General features: G+C 37.2%; 1 protein-coding gene across 1 annotated transcript in view; it reads left to right on the top strand.

The window, feature by feature from the left end:
- The window catches only part of lobo (coiled-coil domain-containing protein lost boys), a 103966-nt gene that overhangs the window by 13487 nt on the left and 68974 nt on the right, over positions 1-21505 (top strand). Inside the window, exons 2-3 of the mRNA XM_075299669.1 lie at positions 20048-20443; positions 20517-20642. Of these exons, the coding sequence (XP_075155784.1) occupies positions 20048-20443; positions 20517-20642 (522 nt within the window). The remainder of the gene's footprint in view (positions 1-20047; positions 20444-20516; positions 20643-21505) is intronic.

Here is a 21505-nt window from a genome sequence, read left to right as displayed (position 1 = left end):
AGTTTAGACGCTAAAATCGCTAAAGTGAAAACTAAATCAGTAAAACAAAGGCATACAATTATACATATTTGTTGCAAATTTTATTATATCTTGATGGGGAATCGCCTAAAGCAAATTTTCCACAAAGTTTGTATTACTTAAAATGGATTATTAAAGAAAAGTGATCGTGAAAAAATGACGATTTTAGCGGCTAAACTCGAACTTAATACCCACCTTATAGGTGAGTACTATGTTCGGGTTTTTCACCAAAACACAAAATTAAAACTACAAATATATTTATGAAGACGATTATATTTTGATCGAGTCTTGCCACATAATGGATGGAAAAGATCCAAGGAATTGATTGCAAATAATTTTATATTTCTAAATTAGTTAATTAAAAAAAGTAACCGTGAAAACAAGCTTGAAAACCGAACATAGTACTCAGCTTATCGCGTTAAAATGGTCATGTTTTCACTGTTACTTTTCTTTAATAATTTATTTTAAAGACAATAAACTTATTCAATTGTTGCTTTAGTTCATTTCCCACCAAGTTATGATACAATTTGCCCAAAAAAGTTATACTGTTATTTGGTGTTACCAATTCGAGTTTTGCCACTAAAATGAAAAATAATTTAGCGGCAAAACTCGAACTTAATGCCCGCTTCAATTTTGGAAAGAGGAACTAAACTTTGTTTTTATTCTCCTTTTTTCATTTTACTGTCCCAGCTCTAAAAGGAGTATAGTGCCCTTTCGTTATTTTTTATGAAGATCCCTTTGTAATTTTTATATTTTCCACAGTTTTTATACCCTTCACCACTACTGTGGTACAGGGTATAATAAGTTTGTGCATTTGTATGTAACGCCAAGAAGGAAAAGTCTGAGACCCATCGTTTAGTATACCGATCGTCTTAGAATTAAATTCTGAGTCGATTTAGCAAAGTCCGTTTGTCTGTCTGTCCGTCTGTCTGTATATGTAATTTTGTGTGCAAAATACAACTCGCAGTTTAAGTCCTATCGTCCTCAAATTTGGCACAGAGTTTTACATTGGCTCAAAGAAATCGCTATTTAATTATTGTTTTCCTTGATTTTCTTCGACCTCTTTTATGTTATAAAAAAAAAATATTATTACAATCGCTATTTAATTTGAACAAAATCGGTTCAGATTTAGATATAGCTGCCATATATTTATCACCGATCTGGTCATAATTGACGTATTTATCAACGTATTTTCCCAAAATTTCGGGAAGCCAAATATTTTGGGGGGCAGGATTATTATTCCACAGAGAATACATTTAATATGCTATTTAAGTGTGTCATCTTGATCTAATGTGGTCAAAATAGCCACATTTTACACAAAATTCTGTGATAATTTCCCCATATCATAGTCATATTCTACACACTGTAATGCCAAACTTTCCACAGAATGGTCGAATTTTAAATAAAGCTCCGACTTGTGGAAATATCGCCAAACTTGGCCAAATAATATATCACAACCCACAATTGACCACATATCTTGGCGAGATTTAACCAATATCCTTGTAAAATCTCCACTGCTGAGTAGCAAAAAATGTAAATATTACTCAAATTGTCCTATATTTCTAACAAATATATATCGGCCGATAAATCGTAAATGGTCTTTTGTACAATTGTATCAAAATTGCTCTAGCTTTATATTTCCCATATTTATACCCACCACCATAGAATGGTGACGGGGGTATAATAAGTTTGTCATTCCGTTTGTAACACATCGAAATATCGATTTCCGACTATATAAAGTATATATATTCTTGATCAGGGAGAAATTCTAAGACGATATAGCCATGTCGTCTGTCTGTATATTGTAATCACGCTACAGTCTTCAATAATAAAGCAATCGTGATGAAATTTCGCACAAACTCGTCTTTTGTCTACAGGCAGGTCAAGTTCGAAGATGGGCTATATCGGTCCAAGTTTTGATATAGTCCCTTTATAAGAACCCTATTTATAAGAACCTTATTTGTTTGAGTTTTAGAGGAATCATAAACATCGTGTGCAAGTGTGCAAGAAAACGATGCAATAACGCCTTGATGTAAAATCTAACATCTGTAGATTTTTACCCCCATTATTTAAATGATTACCAGAAGTAAAATCTGGAAACTATAATTCAGTTTCAAGTAATTTTCATTATCAGTGCACATATGTTCCTAAAATACTTTTAGATTTAAAATTTCATGCAAATTTGAAAAAAAAACTATGGTTTATAAAAAGTAAAATCGGGAGATCGGTCTATTTGGGAGATAAACCAAAACATGGACCAATATACGCCATTTCCGCTCTCATATTTAAGGTCCTAAAATACCTCTAGATTTCTCATTTTAGGCAAATTAGATAAAAACTACGGATTCTAGAAGCAAAAAAAAATTGTTTATTGCACGCCTATTTATATTCCTAAAAACCTCCAGATTTTCGATTTCAGGCAAAGTGGACAACAATTACGGTTCTATAAGCCCAAAAAGTAATATCGCGAGATCGGTCTATCTGATGGCTATATCAAAACATGGACCTATACTCACCATTTTCGGCATACTTTTTTATGGTCCTAAAATACCTCTAGATTTCAAATTTGAGGCAAGTTGGATAAAAGGACCTCCTTTTTATAGCCGAGTCCGTACGGCGTTCCACATTGCAGTGAAACTACTTAGAGAAGCTTTGAAACCCTCAGAAATGTCACCAGCATTACTGACGTGGGATAAACCACCGCTGAAAAACTTTTTGGTGGTCGGTCGAAGCAGGAATCGAACCCACGACCTTGTGTATGCAAGGCGGGCATGCTAACCATTGCACCACGGTGGGTTTCTATAAGCCCAAGAACAAAATCTGGAGATCGGTCTATGTGGGGGCTATATAAAAACATGGTCCCATACTCATCATTTTCAGCACACCTCTTTAGGGTTTTAAAATACCTCTAGATTTCTAATTTCAGGCAAATTGGATAAAAACTACAGATTTTAGGCGCCCAAGAAGTAAAAACTGGAGATCGGTCTATATGGGGGCTATACCAAAACAGGGACCGATACTCACAATTTTCAGCACACCTCTTTATTGTTCTAAAATACCTCTAAATTTCCAATTTCAGGCAAATTGGATAAAAACTGCGGATTTTATAAGCCCAAGACCCCATATCGGATGATCGGTCTATATGGGGGATATACCAAAACCTGGACCGATACTCACCATTTTTGGCACACCTCTTTATGGTCCTAAAATACCTCTAGATTTCAAATGTCAACCAAATTGGATAATAACTACGGATTCTAGAAGCCCAAAAAGTAAAATCGGGAAATCGGTCTATATGGGGGCTATACCTAAACATCAACCGATAGTCACCATTTTTGGCACACCTCTTTATGCTGCTAAAATACCTCTAGATTTCCAATTTCAGGCGAATTGGATAGAAACTATCGATTCTAGAAGTCCTAGAAATATAATCGGGAGATCGGTCTATATGGACCGATACTCACCATTTTTGGCATACCTCTTTGTGGTCATAAAATACCTCTAGATTTTCAATTTCAGGCAAATTGGATAGAAACTAAGGTTTTTATAAGCCCAAGACACCAATTCGGGAGGTCGGTTTATATGGGGACTATATCAAAACTTGGACCGATAGAGCCCATCTTCGAACTTGACCTGCCTGCAGACAAAAGACGAGTTTGTGCGAAATTTCATCACGATTGCTTTATTATTGAAGACTGTAGCGTGATTACAACAGACAGACAGCCAGACAGACGGACATGGCTATATCGTCTTAGAATTTCTCCCTGATAAAGAATATATATACTTTATATAGTCGGAAATCGATATTTCGATGTGTTACAAACGGAATGACAAACTTATTATACCCCCGTCACCATTCTATGGTGGTGGGTATAAAAATTAGGGAATAAGCATATTGTAGTGTATTATCTTCGAAATAAAAAATAATAGTTTTCTGTGCCAATTAAACAATTAAGCACAATGTATTGGTGATAACCAAACTACTAAATTGGAAGTAATAATTTCTTATTAGAGTAGGTTAAAAAACTGGGCATTAAGTTTAATTTTAATGAAAACATAAAATTTATTTATTTATTTATTATGTTTTATTATGTATTTATTATGTATGTTTTAAATGTCGTAAAACTGTATTTTTCGCGGCAAGTGTTAGTTCTATTTTCAGTGTAACTTCCAAAAAATATCGTGTTTGGACGTTCGTTGTAAAAATTATATGTTCTTCCATGTAATAAGTAATTTTTTACGAAGTTGAATTAATTTTTTTAGATTTCTGCACACATGATGGATTTTCAAAAACAGCAAATTTAACCACAGCCAATATTTATATCTGCCTCTGATTTCCTCAGTAATGGTAGAATGATGAGGTACAACTTGTATGCCGATTAACCCTCTAATGCCCCAATTTTTTGTCAGCTGATTAAATATTCAATGTTAGCGACACAAAAGCAAGAAAACTAATCAAGAAAAATGTATACGGTAAAATTCAGTATATGCGGCAAAGGCTCTTCAACAGGTTCAACTAAGTTTTCTTTTTATTTTATTCATTTTTGTTGTCTTAAAGTGTCTTTTACTAAAAGCTTCCTTATTTAATGAAGGGATTGGACATTAGGGGGTTAATAAAATGTTAGGTTAGGTTAGGTTAAAGTGGCAGCCCGATTAAGATTCAGGCTCACTTAGACTATTTAGTCCATTGTAATACCACAGTAACTAAAAGTACCTATTACATATGTGCACTTCTAGTTTTAACCGCTGAACCTTCTCGATTATTTTCTTCTGCTGAAGCAACCAGATTGTTACAAAAACATTAGCAGACGCTTAAGTTAACGTTTCCAGGTCCGCCAGTAATATGAAGCTATATGCCCCTAAAATTTGCTTACGCCTTACACAAAATGCAGGACACTCACACAAGAGGAGTTTTATTGATTCCTTTTCCTCCGCATCATGACAGCTCATACAATAGTCATTATACGTCGCCCCAATAGTTTTTGCAAAATCACCTATCAGGCAGCGACCCGTTATAGCAGATATCAGGAGTGATATCTGGCGTCTCGAGAACACTAGCATATCTAGTGTGCGGTTTAGGTTTAAATGGGGCCATATTTGCTTGGTGTCGTTACAACCCTTGCAATTCTCCCATCGAACATTTGCCATCATAATAGCATTCTCACGCAGCATGAGCATGCTGGTAGCCAGAGGCATACCAACAGATTCTAGTTCCCCTGGAATATGTAATGTAGTCCCTAGCCTTGCCAACTCATCCGCTTCGCAGTTCCCCGGTATGTTCCTATGGCCAGACACCCATATTAGGTGAATATTGGGCTGCTCAACCATCTCTTTGAGAGATTTGCGGCAGTCGATGGCCGTTTTCGAGTTGAGGAACACAGTGTCCAAGGATTTTATTGCAGGTTGACTGTCTGAGTATATATTAATGCCAATATTGTTTGGAGCATTACTTCTCTGCCAATTCACCACTTCTCTTATTGCTAATATTTCAGCCTAAAAAACACTACAGTGATTAGGTAATCTTTTCGCTATTCGAAGTTCCAGATCTTTAGAATATACTCCGAACCCCACTTGTCCATTCAATTTAGAGCCATCAGTATAGAAATCTATATATCTTTTATTCCCCGGGGTCTGTGTACACCACGCCTCACTGTTGGGAATTAGAGTTTCAAACTTTACAACACCATATAGCATTATAGGTCTAACTACTGCCGTGTATAGCCAATACACATTTTTTGGTTTTTGTCCCCACTTTTTTCCTATTGCCTTTTTGCACGAGTACAAAGCTACCGTTGCTTTTCTCGCCCTTTCTTCAATATTAAGCTTAAAGTTCAGCTTCCTGTCCAAAATAACGCCAAGGTATTTTGCACTCTCACCAAAGGGCATTTCAATACCCCCTAAGGAAATAGGCCTAACCGTGGGTGTTTTGCGATCTTTGCAGTACATGACTAATTCTGTCTTTGCAGGATTTACCCCAAGACCATTGTCTTTCGCCCATTTCTCAGTCATCCGGAGGGCCCTCCGAATAATATCTCTGATTGTGATTTATCTGATTTATCCTTTCTTTTACTAGGGTAACCAGAAGGTTATTTATAGCAACATTCCAAAGAAGAGGTGATAGAACTCCTCCTTGGGGAGTGCCTCTGTTCACATACCTTTGTATGTTTGCTTGTCCTAGTGTGGCTGAAATACGTCTCTTCATTAGCAGTTCGTCTAACAGCCTGAGTATACATGGATCAACATTCAGAGTTGTCAGTCCATTTAATATCGAGCTCGGATGGACATTATTGAACGCCCCTTCGATGTCTAGAAACGCCACGATTGTGTATTCTTTGACAGATAGTGAGCTTTCAATAAAGCTGACTAGTTCATGTAATGCGGTCTCAGTAGACCTGCCCTTCGAGTATGCATGCTGTCGTTTCGAGAACAAACTTAAATCGATGCTAGTTCTCTATCATCCTCTCCAGAGTCTTAAGTAGGAATGGGGATAAGCTGATTGGTCGGAAATCCTTCGCCCTCGAGTGAGAGGCTTTTCCCGCTTTAGGTATGAAAACGACTTTTGTTTCCCTCCACTTTCCTGGGATATATGATAAGTTGATGCATCCTTTATATATCGCCGACAACCAGGAGATAATTTTGTCAGTTACTGCTTGTAACTCCGCCGGAGTAATTCCATCAAATCCCCCGGTTTGAATGGTCCAAAGCTATTTAGCGCCCATCTTATTCTAGTTTCCGATACAATTTCCTCGACAGGGAACGACCGCTGAGCAACTGTGGCACCCCAGTACATGGTTCAACCGTCTGATTTCCAGGAAAATGTGTGTCCAATAGTACCTCCAGCGTCTCCTCACTGGACGTTGTCCAATTGCCCTCCGATGTTTTAATGAAACCTGGAGCGGAGTTGGTGGATGGTAGAACCTTCCGTAGTCTGGAAGCCTCGGACGTATTCTCAATACTGCTGCAGTAATCATTCTAAGAGTTATGGTGAGACTTTCTCAGTTCTCGCTTGTATCCTCTCAGATTCCTCTTGTAAGCGTCCCAATCCTCAGGGGCTCTGGTGGACTTTGCCTTGTTAAAGAGCTTCCTGCAGGATTTCCTCATATTACTTAATTCCGTAGACCACCATGGTGGTCGATTTTTCCCCCTTGGCTTCCCTCTAGGGCATGCAGCTTTCAGTGAGATGTTGAAGGCCTTAGTAATCCGCTCCACTGCGTGTTCGATATCTTACACATTTCTCATATTTGTCTCATTTATTTCCGGTATCATCATATTGAACGACTCCCTATACCTATTCCAGTCAGCTTTCCTAACAAATTTGAAACTGATGTAGCGATGATCTGAGAAGCTGTGTTCACTTAAAACCTGCCACTCAGATATCATTTCATTCAGTTCTTGCGAGGCCAAGGTGATGTCCAAAACCTCTTGCCTGTTTTTAGTGACAAAGGTTCGGGCATCTCCCTTATTGCAAACTACCAGATTAGTACGCAAAATAAACTCTACTAGCGACTCTCCCCTTGGATTAGTATCACTACTTCCCCATATACTATGATGCGCATTCGCATCGCATCCCATAATGAGTTTCGTCTTTGTTTTCAGTGACTCCTCCACTAAGGTCTTAACGGCACATGGATGCATCTCCCTGTCATGTCCCATGTAGACCGAAGATACCCAATATTTGCATTTGGCTATTTCTAAACTGGCAACGACAGTGTCTGTATTGCACATTGAAGAAAGCAGAAACAAGTTGAGCTCGTTTTTAGCAATTATACAGGCTCGATTTACATCTGCAATAGTTTGAACCCCGGAGTACTTAATTCACATATTTTGTTTCTATAAACATATGGTTCTTGAATAAGAACTATATCTATGTCCCCTTTCATCAGGAGAACTTTTAAGGCAACACATGCAGCCTTACAATGATGATGATTTATCTGGAGGATCCGTAGGACCATCGAGATTTTCAAAAACCGTCACATCAGCCGCTTCAATCGAGTCATCAAGAATGTCCTCTTCAGAGATCTCGGTGACTCTCGCAATAACCATAGGTTCAACTTTGGTGAGTTCTGAGGCAATAGAAACCTCCTCTCGCATACGGTGTCTATCCATGTCTTCAACTTTGGTATCTCCCTCGACTTCGCAAGAGGATCCGCTTACTTCTGATTCAGACAGAGGCTTGTCCATTTCTGAATCCTTTAGCTGATCGTTTTTATATACCTTCATTTGGATATAATGAAAGCCATAACATACACGGCCCTGGGACTTTGCTAGATGTGGCAAAGACTGAGTGTTCAATATAAACACTGCATGCCGTCTTGGTCCATCCACTTCATCCAAACGGCCAACCTTCCAATCAGCTGTTGGAAGATCTGGATTGCATCGTTTCAGTCTATTTAAAATAGATTCAGGGTCAGGGGTTTGCAGGTATCCACGCATGTGCTCTAGGTCTAGCCGGTATGTCTTTCTTCTCGACTAACTCTAGAGCAGCTCCTTCCCAAACTTCACCAATTAGTATCAGAGTAGCTTTAAAACATTCTATAGACCTCTGGTCCTCAAATGCGACTAGCATAAATCGTCCTTGATACCAACCAGCCTCTTGGTGTCGAGGATCTGGACCGGGAAACTTTTCCAGCACCTGTGAGTAGACGACAGACAGAGCATTTTTGCTTTGGAACCATACCGTCCAATGCTCCTTTATTAATGATAGCCATCACAAGGCTGTCTTTAGCAACTGAGGCAAACGTTGGAGGATGGCAGCTCATCCGGTGATCGTTCCCTTTTTCCAGCCTCAAGAATTCCTTGAGCCCATTTTAAGGAATCGCTTTGTTTAGCCGATAGCGCGCTTGGGTCGACTGATCCTAACTTCTTTAGGATAAACAAAGCATTTCTGCGTTCCTTGAATCTCTTTCGTGAGGGGTTACCTCCTTTTGATGTCGTTACCTTAGAAAAAGTACGACTTGTCAAAGTGTCGCCACCTGTCGACCCGTCGACAGGTCGACTAATTGGGCCTAATTCTTGGTCATTGCCCAAATTTATAACTCCAATCGATACCCGTCCACTGGGCCCTGAAGTTAGCAACCCAGTGGATGACTTTGAAATTCGCTGCATGGTGGCTTAATATCCCACCATACTTGAAATTCTTAGTAGGTACCTATTACGATGAGTTTATCCGCTATTAAAAAAAGACGTCCGTTCCGTTCGACGGTTGAGGAAAAGTATGTCTAACTCACAATTTAGAAAACGATGTTAAGAAGTTTTAAGATACCACAAACCAAGTACTTCGATTGTGGATGACAGTCTTTCGTAGAAGTTTCTACGCAATCCGTGGTGGAGCGTACATAAGATTCGGCCTGGCCGAACTTACGGCCGTATATACTTGTTTATATTCACACATATTATTTTTCGTAATTTCCAGGTTAGATGCAAAGACGACGTTAATAATAACAAGTATATACGGCCGTAAGTTCGGCCAGGCCGAATCTTATGTACCCTCCACCATGGATTGTGTAGAAACTTCTACGAAAGACTGTCATCCACTTCTTAACATCGTTTTCTAAATTGTGAGTTAGTCCATACGTGGTATATATTAGACAAAAAAAAGTTATGTATAGGAAAGCCTACAAATAATTACGAGTCGATATGGACTTTTTGCACGATACTTAGAGAACCAGAAAAGCGACCCCCAGCTTATATGGGGGCTATATACAATTATGAACTTGATATGGACCAATTTTTGTGTGATTTGAAATCGCTTTATCTGAGGGATATATATAACTATAGACGGATATGGCATGGTTGTTAACGACCATATACTAGCACAATGTACCAAATTTCAACTAACTCGGATGAAATTTGCTCCTCCAAGAGGCTCCAAAACCAAATCTCGGGATCGGTTTATATGGGGCTATATATGATTATGGACTGATATGGACCACTTTTGGCATGGTTGTTAAATATCATAAACGATCACCACGTACCAAATTTCAAGCAGATCGGATGATTTTTGCTTCTCCTAAAGGCACCGGAGGTCAAATCTGGCGATCGATTTATATGGGAGCTATATATAATTATGGGCTGATAGGAACCAATTCCTGCATGGTTGTTGGATACCATATACTAACATCACGTACCTAATTTTAACCGAATGGGAAGAATTTTGCTCTTCCAAGGGGCTCTGGAGGTCAAATCTGGGGATCGGTTTATATGGGGCCTATATATAATTATGGACCGATTTCGACCAATTTTTGCATGGGAGTTTGAGGCAATTTATTAACACAACGTACGAAATTTCAACTGAATTAGATGAATTTTGGTCTTCCAAGAGGCTCCGGAGGTCAAATCTGGTGATCGGTTTATATGGGGGCTAAATATAATTATGAACCGATGTGGACCAATTTTTGCATGGTTGTTAGAGACCATATACTAACACTATGTACCAAATTTCAGCCGGATCGGATGACATTTGCTTCTCTTAGAGGCCTCGCACGCCAAATCGGGGGATCGGTTTATATGGGGGCTATATATAATTATGAACCGATGTGGACCAATTTTTGCATGGTTGTTAGAGACCATATACTAACACCATGTACCAAATTTCAGCCAGATCGGATGAAATTTGCTTCTCTTAGAGGCCTCACAAGCCAAATCGGGGGATCGGTTTATATGGGGGCTTTATATAATTATGGACCGATGTGGACCAAATTTTGCATGGTTGTTAGAGACCGTATACTGACACCATGTACCAAATTTCAGCCGGATCGGATGAAATTTGCTTCTCGTAGACGCCTCGCAAGCCAAATCGGGGATCGGTTTATATGGGGGCTATATATAATTATGGACCGATGTGGACCAATTTTTGCATGGTTGTTAGAGACCATATACTAACACCACGTACCAAATTTCAGCCGGATCGGATGAAATTTGCTTCTCTTAGAGGCCTCGAAAGCCAAATTTGGGGGTCCGTTTATATGGGGGCTATACGAAAAATGGACCGATATGGCCCATTTGCAATACCATCCGACCTACATCAATAAAAACTACTTGTGTCAAGTTTCAAGGCGATAGCTTGTTTCGTTCGGCGGTTAGCGTGATTTCAACAGACGGACGGACGGACATGCTCAGATCGACTCAGAATTTCACCACGACCCAGAATATATATACTTTATGGGGTCTTAGAGCAATATTTCGATGTGTTACAAACGGAATGACAAAGTTAATATACCCCCCATCCTATGGTGGAGGGTATAAAAAATTGGCGTCGGTCGAAGAAGGGATCGAACCCAGGACCCTTGGCATGCAAGGCGGACATACTAACCACTGGTCCACGTCGCCAACAAATGTATGTTTAACAATGTTATGTTGTTAAACAATGTTATGTTTGCATCGGTTCGTGGGCGCCACAAGCTATGCTATATAAATATAACTTATAACGATAATTATCTCTTGATGATCATAACAGCTACGTAGCCCAGTGGATAGTGTGGTGGCTTACAAACTGTGTGGTTCGCTGTTCGAATCCCCGTCCGCAATAGGTAAAATTTAAACAAGTATATATGGCCGTAAGTTCGGCCAGGCCGAATCTTATGTACCCTCCACCATGGATTGCGTAGAAACTTCTACGAAAGACTGTCATCCACATTCGAATTACTTGGGTTGTCGTATCTTAAAACTTCTTAACATCGTTTTCTAAATTGTGAGTTAGTCCATACGTGGTATATATTAGACAAAAAAAAGTTATGGAATATGGGGGTCGCTTATATGGGGGCTATATACAATTATGAACTTGATATGGACCAATTTTTGTGTGATTGGAAATCGCTTTATCTGAGGGATATATATAACTATAGACGGATATGGCATGGTTGTTAACGACCATATACTAGCACAATGTACCAAATTTCAACTGACTCGGATGAAATTTGCTCCTCCAAGAGGCTCCAAAACCAAATCTCGGGATCGGTTTATATGGGGCTATATATGATTATGGACTGATATGGACCACTTTTGGCATGGTTGTTAAATATCATAAACGATCACCACCTACCAAATTTCAAGCAGATCGGATGAATTTTGCTTCTCCTACAGGCACCGGATGTCAAATCTGGGGATCGATTTATATGGGAGCTATATATAATTATGGGCTGATAGGAACCAATTCCTGCATGGTTGTTGGATACCATATACTAACATCACGTTCCAAATTTCAACCGAATGAGAAGAATTTTGCTCTTCCAAGGGGCTCTGGAGGTCAAATCTGGGGATCGGTTTATATGGGGCCTATATATAATTATGGACCGATTTCGACCAATTTTTGCATGGGAGTTTGAGGCAATATATTAACACAACGTACCAAATTTCAACTGAATTAGATGAATTTTGGTCTTCCAAGAGGCTCCGGAGGTCAAATCTGGTGATCGGTTTATATGGGGGCTAAATATAATTATGAACCGATGTGGACCAATTTTTGCATGGTTGTTAGAGACCATATACTAACACTATGTACCAAATTTCAGCCGGATCGAATGAAATTTGCTTCTCTTAGAGGCATTAGCGTAGGTAGACAATTTTCCTAGGGGGGGGGGGGCTATAGCCCCCCTAGCTAAAAATTTATAGACTGAACTTATAGGTTCAATTAATGTTTTATTTCATAAAATTGTATAAAAAATTAGACATCAAAATAACTCGACAATTAATTTATAATAAAGCAACTAAAAGTAGTTCCACACTTTTCCCAGCATAAAAATTGTGAGTTTTTCTAAAGGCACAACTTTAAAAGCACTTCCAAAAATGTCCTCAATTATTTTAACTACACAGGAAGTTGTTTTACTTCATTTTTTCATATTTTAATGTGTAATTTTTTGTTTTCTTTCAAATAGTTTAAAAAAAGAGTAAGAATAAATAAATTGGTACAAATTATTCAAATTTTGCCATAAAACTGCTAAATCCATTATAGAAAAATCGATAATTTTGGAAATTATTCGAGGAAAAACGTTTCAAACAAGCGTCAGAATGCAATAAAAATCATAAAAATAATAAAAAATTATTTATTTGGGATAATATCACAAAATTTTTTAATTCACATTCAAAACACTGAATTCTGATCTCACCTTAAGAAGTGATGTAAATTCATTGCAACGGCTGTTGAAACTGTGGACATTTGTCCTATGACAAGCTCATATTACATTAATTGCTTCTCCGCCAATTTTGCACCACTTCTAGACCCAAACAAAAACATTTTCACTACTTTTTTGGCGACGCTTTTTCGCAGCATTATTAAGATATTAATTTATGAAAGTATAGTTTTAATATCAATTACTATTTTTTAATTAAATTGACTAAATCAAATCAATGAAAAGGTCAACCACAGCTTTATTTCATAAATATCTGACTTCAAACATTGCCATCGACAACTACTACCATAACCCAAGTAATTCGATTGTTCATGAAATTCTTTAGCGGAACTTTGTGCGATTGTATATACTTGTTTAATTGTTATAAAAATTAAAAAAAAACTATTGACATTTCAGAGTTTCAAATTTTGGGGGGCGAAAATTTTTCTGGGGGGGGTAAGCCCCCTCCCCAGAGGCCTTCCTACGCTTATGCTTAGAGGCCTCGCACGCCAAATCGGGGGATCGGTTTATATGGGGGCTATATATAATTATGAACCGATGTGGACCAATTTTTGCATGGTTGTTAGAGACCATATACTAACACCATGTACCAAATTTCAGCCAGATCGGATGAAATTTGCTTCTCTTAGAGGCCTCGCAAGCCAAATCGGGGGATCGGTTTATATGGGGGCTATATATAATTATGGACCGATGTGGACCAAATTTTGCATGGTTGTTAGAGACCGTATACTGACACCATGTACCAAATTTCAGCCGGATCGGATGAAATTTGCTTCTCGTAGAGGCCTCGCAAGCCAAATCGGGGGATCGGTTTATATGGGGGCTATATATAATTATGGACCGATGTGGACCAATTTTTGCTTGGTTGTTAGACACCATATACCAACACCACGTACCAAATTTCAGCCGGATCGGATGAAATTTGCTTCTCTGAGAGGCCTCGCAAGCCAAATTTGGGGGTCCGTTTATATGGGGGCTATACGTAAAAGTTAGCGTGATTTCAACAGACGGACGGACGGACATGCTCAGATCGACTCAGAATTTCACCACGACCCAGAATATATATACTTTATGGGGTCTTAGAGCAATATTTCAATGTGTTACAAACGGAATGACAAAGTTAATATGCCCCCCATCCTATGGTGGAGGGTATAAAAAAATTATAAAATTGAATAATTTCTTCTACAATGTTTGTATTACAGAAAAAGGTGCTAAGAACTAAAAAACTCGTGGAAGTGAGAAAAGTGTGAGGGAATATACAATTAGGCAGAAAAAAATGTTTGAGCACAATCTTTTTTGCGAGAAAATTCGTCTAAGCATATATTATTTTTGGGTTCAAAATGTTTCCAAACATATTATATGTTCACATAATAACATATAGTTTTTTTGGAAGACAACATTATTGAATTTGGATGGAAAAATACATAATGTTTGGAACTTAGACTACCCAAACATATTATATTGTTTAGACCAATATGCTTTCAAACATATTATATATTGGAAGAAATCAAATATATAAATGTTTGGGCAATACCCAAAAATTTATATGCTTGAAGCAAAATATGTTTGGGAGTATATGTTACAGAAGCGATTTTTTGTAAGGGTGTATTGTCTGAAGTAGCTGCCTTTTGAATTATCAGGGAAACCAATAATATTGCTATCGGTACCCTATTTGACCACGAATAACATGCTCCGAGGTACCAGTTTTATGTACCAATCGATACAGTTTCGACAGGTATTTATCCCTAGCATCGTCTTTAATTTGATCAATTAACCACAATCTTTTTCTTTTAATTTAGTAAAATACTGGCCATAGAGGTTGATAACTGAAATACATGGTTTTACAAAAGAAATATGAACTTTCTCGATAGCTGGTGAATTCGGCAAAATTTTAGATTTTACTTCTGAACCATTTAAACCGACATTTTTACGTTAAGATTATAGCAAGTATTAATATTTGATTTTTGCCGAATAGGGTGATTTCCAATTCATGGCGAGCTGATTTATAACGAACATAATCGAGCCATTTTCATGATTTGATATCAAATACATTGTTTTTAGATTTATACTATACATATAATACAATAAAATAAAATATAATATTTGACTGGGAAGGAATTGGTTTTTAATTCAGTCAGGAGTAATATTAAGGTCGGGCAACATAACCGAATGATGAAGGTAGCTATAACCGATGTCGTCAGCAGACCCAACCAACACCACATAAGATATTAGTTGTGTCGACCGAATCAGTCGGGTGACACAACTGCAAACTGGTAGTTGCTACAACTGCCAAAAGGAGGTTGGCAATAAATTCGATTGTCACAACCAATCTGTATTCTCTGTGTAGTAACATGAGAAGTAAATTCCCCCAAGTTCGTGGAAGTCGATAGGCCCTTACGAAAACCATGCTGGCAAGGATCCAGTATCGAAGAAATACTATGCGACAAAACATCCGTCACCATGTTCTCAAAAACCTTGGGAATAGCACTCAATTTTGCTATCCCCCTATAATTACTCACATCAAAGGGACTCCCTAATGAAGTGGTACGACAAAAGGACTCCTCCATCTTAGAGGGAAATAACCGAACTTCAATGAACTATTAAATAACATCGACAATGGAGCAGAGAGACATTCGGAGCAAAACATCAGAATTATCGCAGGAATCCCATCTGGAATTGCCACCCGATCAAGCGACCTAATAAAATAGGGATATGAACCATCAGCATTATAAGTACGCTTCCTATAAACAGATTCAAAATAGCTGCGAAACAGTCCGCAATGGACTAGTCCCCATAAAAGTCAACATCATCCCTCCGGATCTTCGACGGCCTAGTCGAAGACTTACGTTTCATCCTAACAAAATCATAAAAAGACCTCGGGTTACAATGAATGTCACTTCTAACCTTATCAATGTAACGAACATAACACGCCCTTGATTACATATTATAAATAGACCTAGCGACAGAGTACTGAGCATAATCAAAATCAGATCCCGCCCTCTTATAACGTCTAAAATACCTATTCCTATCATTCCTGAGTCTCGTCAACTCAGGAGATTACCATGGCCGATTCTTTGGGAAATCCACCCTTCCCCTAGGAACAGTCCGAGACACAAAAACGTCCAAAATCTTGTATAAATTATCAACAGCCACATCGATATCAGACAACCGATCACACCTACAAACAGAGCCCCAGTCAACACCCGAAAGAAGCGAATTCAACAAATCGAAATTCGTCTGCTTAAAATATAGTAAAAATACCTCATCCCGAGCAGCAAAGATTTGAGACCCATGAGCAACATCCAAGAGGGAAAGAGAGAAAGCAGGGTGATAACTATCGTCGGGATAAGAAACAGGATCACATCTGGACAAATCAAAATTATAAGGATCGCCTACAAAAACCAAATCAAGAATCTTCCCAAAGAAATTCAAAACTCCATTTATCTGACCCAAACCAGCATCAAGAAAAAGATTAAAAAAAGTCGTCACCCATTGCGATCTACCAGAAGTAGTCAGTGGAGTCAACGCTTCCGTATCAGACAAGCTGAGCCAAGGCACCATAGGCAAATTAAAATCGCCCAAAACCACGATCCTGTCCGAATCACTCATTCCAGACATAATACTATTTATTGCCACAAAATGACGCTCATAGATAGAATATTCCGAAGGCGGAGTAATATATGACCATATGACGAATATCCTAAATCCTAGAACATCTACCCTTACCGCAAGGAATTCAATACCATCAACATCGTCAATAACAATTCGCTCAGAGGGGAAGGTGTCAATGACACCTATTAGTACTCCACCACCAATCCTACCCATACGATCTTTCCTGGACACCAAGTAACGACCACAAAGAATCTCAGAATCATATACCGATGGCCTGAGCCAAGTCTCAGTCATAACCAAAACCGCAAACTCAAAATCAAAACTATCAGTATACAGCCTCGATAATTTCGTATTCAGCCCTCTGAAATTCTGATAAACAATAGAAAAAGAGCCACTCAGCCTTTTGGAGATGGCCTGGTAGGTAATCTAGCTAAGTTGTCCGACCGATCAACAAACACCTTGGCCTTAGGAGGCCAACAAATCACGATTACATAGCGTATCGAAGAGATCAGCATCAACAATAATCTTAAATGAAGACCTATTCTCAGAGAACTGAGACTTCAACCTAATAGTTCTAAACCCCGATATACCATCGACCCTTGACCTAATATAACAATTAATGTCCTCAGCCGTTGTCTCCGGGGAAAAACGAGAAACAAAATCTTCCCTCTTTGAGGCAGCCATATTGAGTTTCCTCGGGCTTTTCCCCCTCGGTCGAGGCTCTGGAGATGTTACACATCATTAATACTCCACTTAACGGGAGAATAAATTATAATAAAGATATTGAGAACTGCGCGAGAATATATCGGCACACGATACAAAAACACAAGAGAAAGTAATCACCAGTAGAAACCAAACAGCGGAGAAAATGTAAATAACAATAGATAGTTTGATTTTATTTTGTGAATTTTGTAATTAATTTTTGTACAATTTTGTAATTTGTAGCCTTGAAAACGGTTCTGACGAAGTCAACCGAAATATTGTAAAATAAAAAACAAGAAACCAACAATTTCAAGTTTATAGCCGAGATTATGAGATAAAAATCATAAAACTTAAAATAAAAAGGTCAACAATATTAACAAAAAACATAAAATTTTATTTCTGTAGAAAATGGTATCAAAAATTTATTTCTGTAGAAAATATTTAGACATCAAGAGTTCTACCAATCATTAAGAATTCTACCAATCTACCAAACAGTAAAAAATCTACCATTTTTGGTAGAATTCTACCAACTGTCATAACCGTGCCTCCGAAACCTCTTGGAGGAGCAAAATTCATCCGATTCGCGTTTTTGTCTAATATACACGCACAGAAAAACCACCTTTGGACTTGGTTGCCGCATCCATTTATTGCTTATCTAGAGCATGTAATTGCCGCGAAACCATGTATTATGTTTTGTAAAAATAGTTTTCGAGCGGAGAAAAATGGGTGGTGGCAATAAGCATTTAAATGATTCTCAAATACCGCAAACATGTTCTAAATGATAGAATTTGAGCCCATTAAATGGTCGGGAAAATCATGTACCTGACCATTCAATTTTTTGACTTTTTTGCAGAGAAAAAAGTATTTTTATAAATTACGTACTACAGACATGTCTAGAACCATTACATGACCATAAAGACCATTTACATTTTTTTCGTGAACATTTAATTTTTTAACTTTTTTGAAGCGAAAAGAGTCGTGTGTTCATTGTTTCTTGGAATGGACGGAGAATACGGAACTACTGTGTTTTGTGTTAATTTATTTATTCAGAATTGGCACATGGTTTTATGTGAACACAAAAAAGGAAAGTGTAATTGAAAAAGTGTACCTGTTTTTTGTTCTGCATTTTGCTATATGGCATCATTTATTTTTATTTGCTGTTACATGATGTCTGCGTTTGTACGTTAGATGGGCGCGATGTAAATATGGAATAATTACTATTGTTGAAATTGAAATAAAATAGAGTGTGTAAAAATAGGTGATGTTTGCTTGAGCCGCATTATAAATTCAAATAAACAAGAATTAGTTTATAAATAAATAAAAACAACTAAATAAAGTGTCCTTTTTTCAAAAGTTTTTTCATAAAGATCAAAACATTTTAGCTTGTGACCATGTTCTTTTAACCAGAAGAAAAACATTTTTGATGAATACCATAACATTTTAAATCGTGACCATTATCTTTCATTCAAACAAAATTTTTTTTTTATCAATATAATAATATTTTAGATGAAGACAATTATATTTTTCTTAGAAACCTGCTCACTGAGCCAACACGGTTGCAGGTGAAAATGTTACATGGTCGCCGCAAAAATAGCACCTATCATGTTTCTTCTCTGCGTGTATACTCCGTATGGACATACATACAATTTAGAAGACGATGTTAAGAAGGTTTAAGATACCACGACAATTGTTACCGAAACCCAAATAATTAGATTGTGGATGACAGTATTTAATAAAAGTTTCTACGCAATCCATGGTGGAGGGTACATAAGATTCGGCCTGGCCGAACTTACGGCCGTATATACTTGTTTCTAATAAAAACCAACAAAAAATTAAAAATTGTCGTAATTTACAAAACCGTCTTAAAAGAAAATTGCAAACGGCACAGGTTCAAATCCCACCGGTGATGAAATTTTTAATTTTTTAGTGATTAATTTTTTTTTGAGCAATTTAATTTCCCAAACTTAAATTTTCACTTAATATGACATAATTCCATACTTTCTAAGACTTGTCCAAAAGGACTGCATTCAATTTTTTTGCTGGAAACTACTGGTAAAGTTTAGAAAATTCTATTGCCCACAGAAACATAAACTGTTTATAATACACGAAGAAACATATAAAAAGAAACAGCATGAATTACTTTGCGTAAACTCTCATGATTCGGGAGAATATGGAAAATCATAAAGAAATGCAAAATTTGGGCCAGCCACGTGGACCGAGTTCAGCTAGTAAATTAACAAAATTTTTGTTGAATTGTGGAATGTTTTCAAGTTGAATCGAAGAATACTTTTAATAAAACATAATTCTGGATGTTGGATCATTGAAAAGGTTTATGGAAAGAAAATTGTAATATTTTTATTTGGAACTTTGTACATTTTACCAAATAAAATTACTGTTTCTTGTGTGCAGAATAAGTGTTTCAACCCAAATCCGTTTGTTTGCTATGAATATATTTCAAATTCTATAATAGACACATGTAATAGACATAATTTTCTACTGACATTTCATAGACAAACGTTGCATAGTTACGGTCTGTTTATTTCTTAACTCAATAAAAAGATTTTCGTTTTCCCGGTTACCAAATGAAGCGACATAGAGACTATACTTCCAAAGCAATAATTAAATTGGATCCACACAAACACGATGAAGCCATATATGAAATAGAAAAACGGCAGATGGAGGCTTATACCGAAGCAGAGGCTGAGGAGGAACAATTTGAAAATCAGAAGGATGAGGAACGTGACCAAACGGAAGTTTATGATTCACCAGATGCAACTGATATAGGGCGCATTGATATTTCATTCCCTGAAGCTGCGTCCGATTTTACCGAATCGCAACTGTGTTATCCACCATCCTACTATTCCCTATCACCGAAGGAACGACTTATCCTTTTATACGCAGAAAATTTTCGTCATCAATTCGCCACAAAAAATCGTAACAGTCGACCACTAGTTCTAACACTACCGAATGAATGTAATGTTCAGGTACATCCTTTGGCCTAAGAGATTAACTGAAATTATTTTGAATAAAATTTTGTTGTTTTCTAACGTTCTTTAGAAATTTGTCTGTACAACTATTCGGCCAACCTCTTTCTTGTATATCGATTTAAGAAGTATCCATGGAATTGCTAGCTTTGTTGCTGATTTCATTATTTATGAACCATTTGATGAGAACTTGTATTTCGTAAGTATATTTATATTTCATAGCTCCCTTCCGTACGTGGTATGTTCTCATTTATTTGCAACACAGGTTTTCAGGGACCAGGGCTGTAAAAATTGATACAATTGTACTAAATTTGATACATTTCACTTTTCAAAAGTACAATCGTACTACAATAACCTATTTGGTACAATTTGAAGTACTCAGTTCGTCTCCAAAATGCTCGAGAAGTCCCAATTAATTAATTGTCCAATATAAATTATATTGTTCACATATTTTAGGTAGTGCCCAAATTACAATCAAATGGGACAAAAATGTCCATTTAAAATTTGGAGTTTGATGTGTATCTGACATCTGACAATAAAATATAAAATTTCATAAGATGAAATGCAAACTGCATATTTAATATATTCAAGACATCAATGACAACTCTGGAGCGAAAAATTCTTTTTACTCAAATAATTTTCAAAATTTAATGTCTCTTTCATAATTTGTGAGCCACAATTGTAAGAATCACTCGTCTTTAAATCTCTAATTTTGTTACGTGTTTGACTGAACATTTTCATACGAAGATATGATGAAGGCTTTGACAACAAACACATTGGAAGGAAACCTATTTTGAATTTCGACTCGCACAAAACCTTTAAAATTTGATAACTAATTTTTATTTTTTCGGTTACTATATTCCAAACCATTATTTTTGAAATTTGGTACAATTTTAACCCAAAAAGTACACTTTTTTATTCTCGTTGGTACAATTTAAAAATTTGATTTTTCATCCCTGGCAGGGACTACATTAAATTCAGCAAGGCCCAATCTCATAAACTCGCACCAAATGTATACCCTCATGCTCACGCAATTCTTGTAACCGTTGGTAGAAGTAACAA

This window comes from Haematobia irritans, chromosome 3, assembly GCF_050003625.1.
Source record: "Haematobia irritans isolate KBUSLIRL chromosome 3, ASM5000362v1, whole genome shotgun sequence".
In the NCBI taxonomy this organism is placed as follows: domain Eukaryota; kingdom Metazoa; phylum Arthropoda; class Insecta; order Diptera; family Muscidae; genus Haematobia; species Haematobia irritans.
This window is presented reverse-complemented; position numbering and strand designations above follow the sequence as displayed.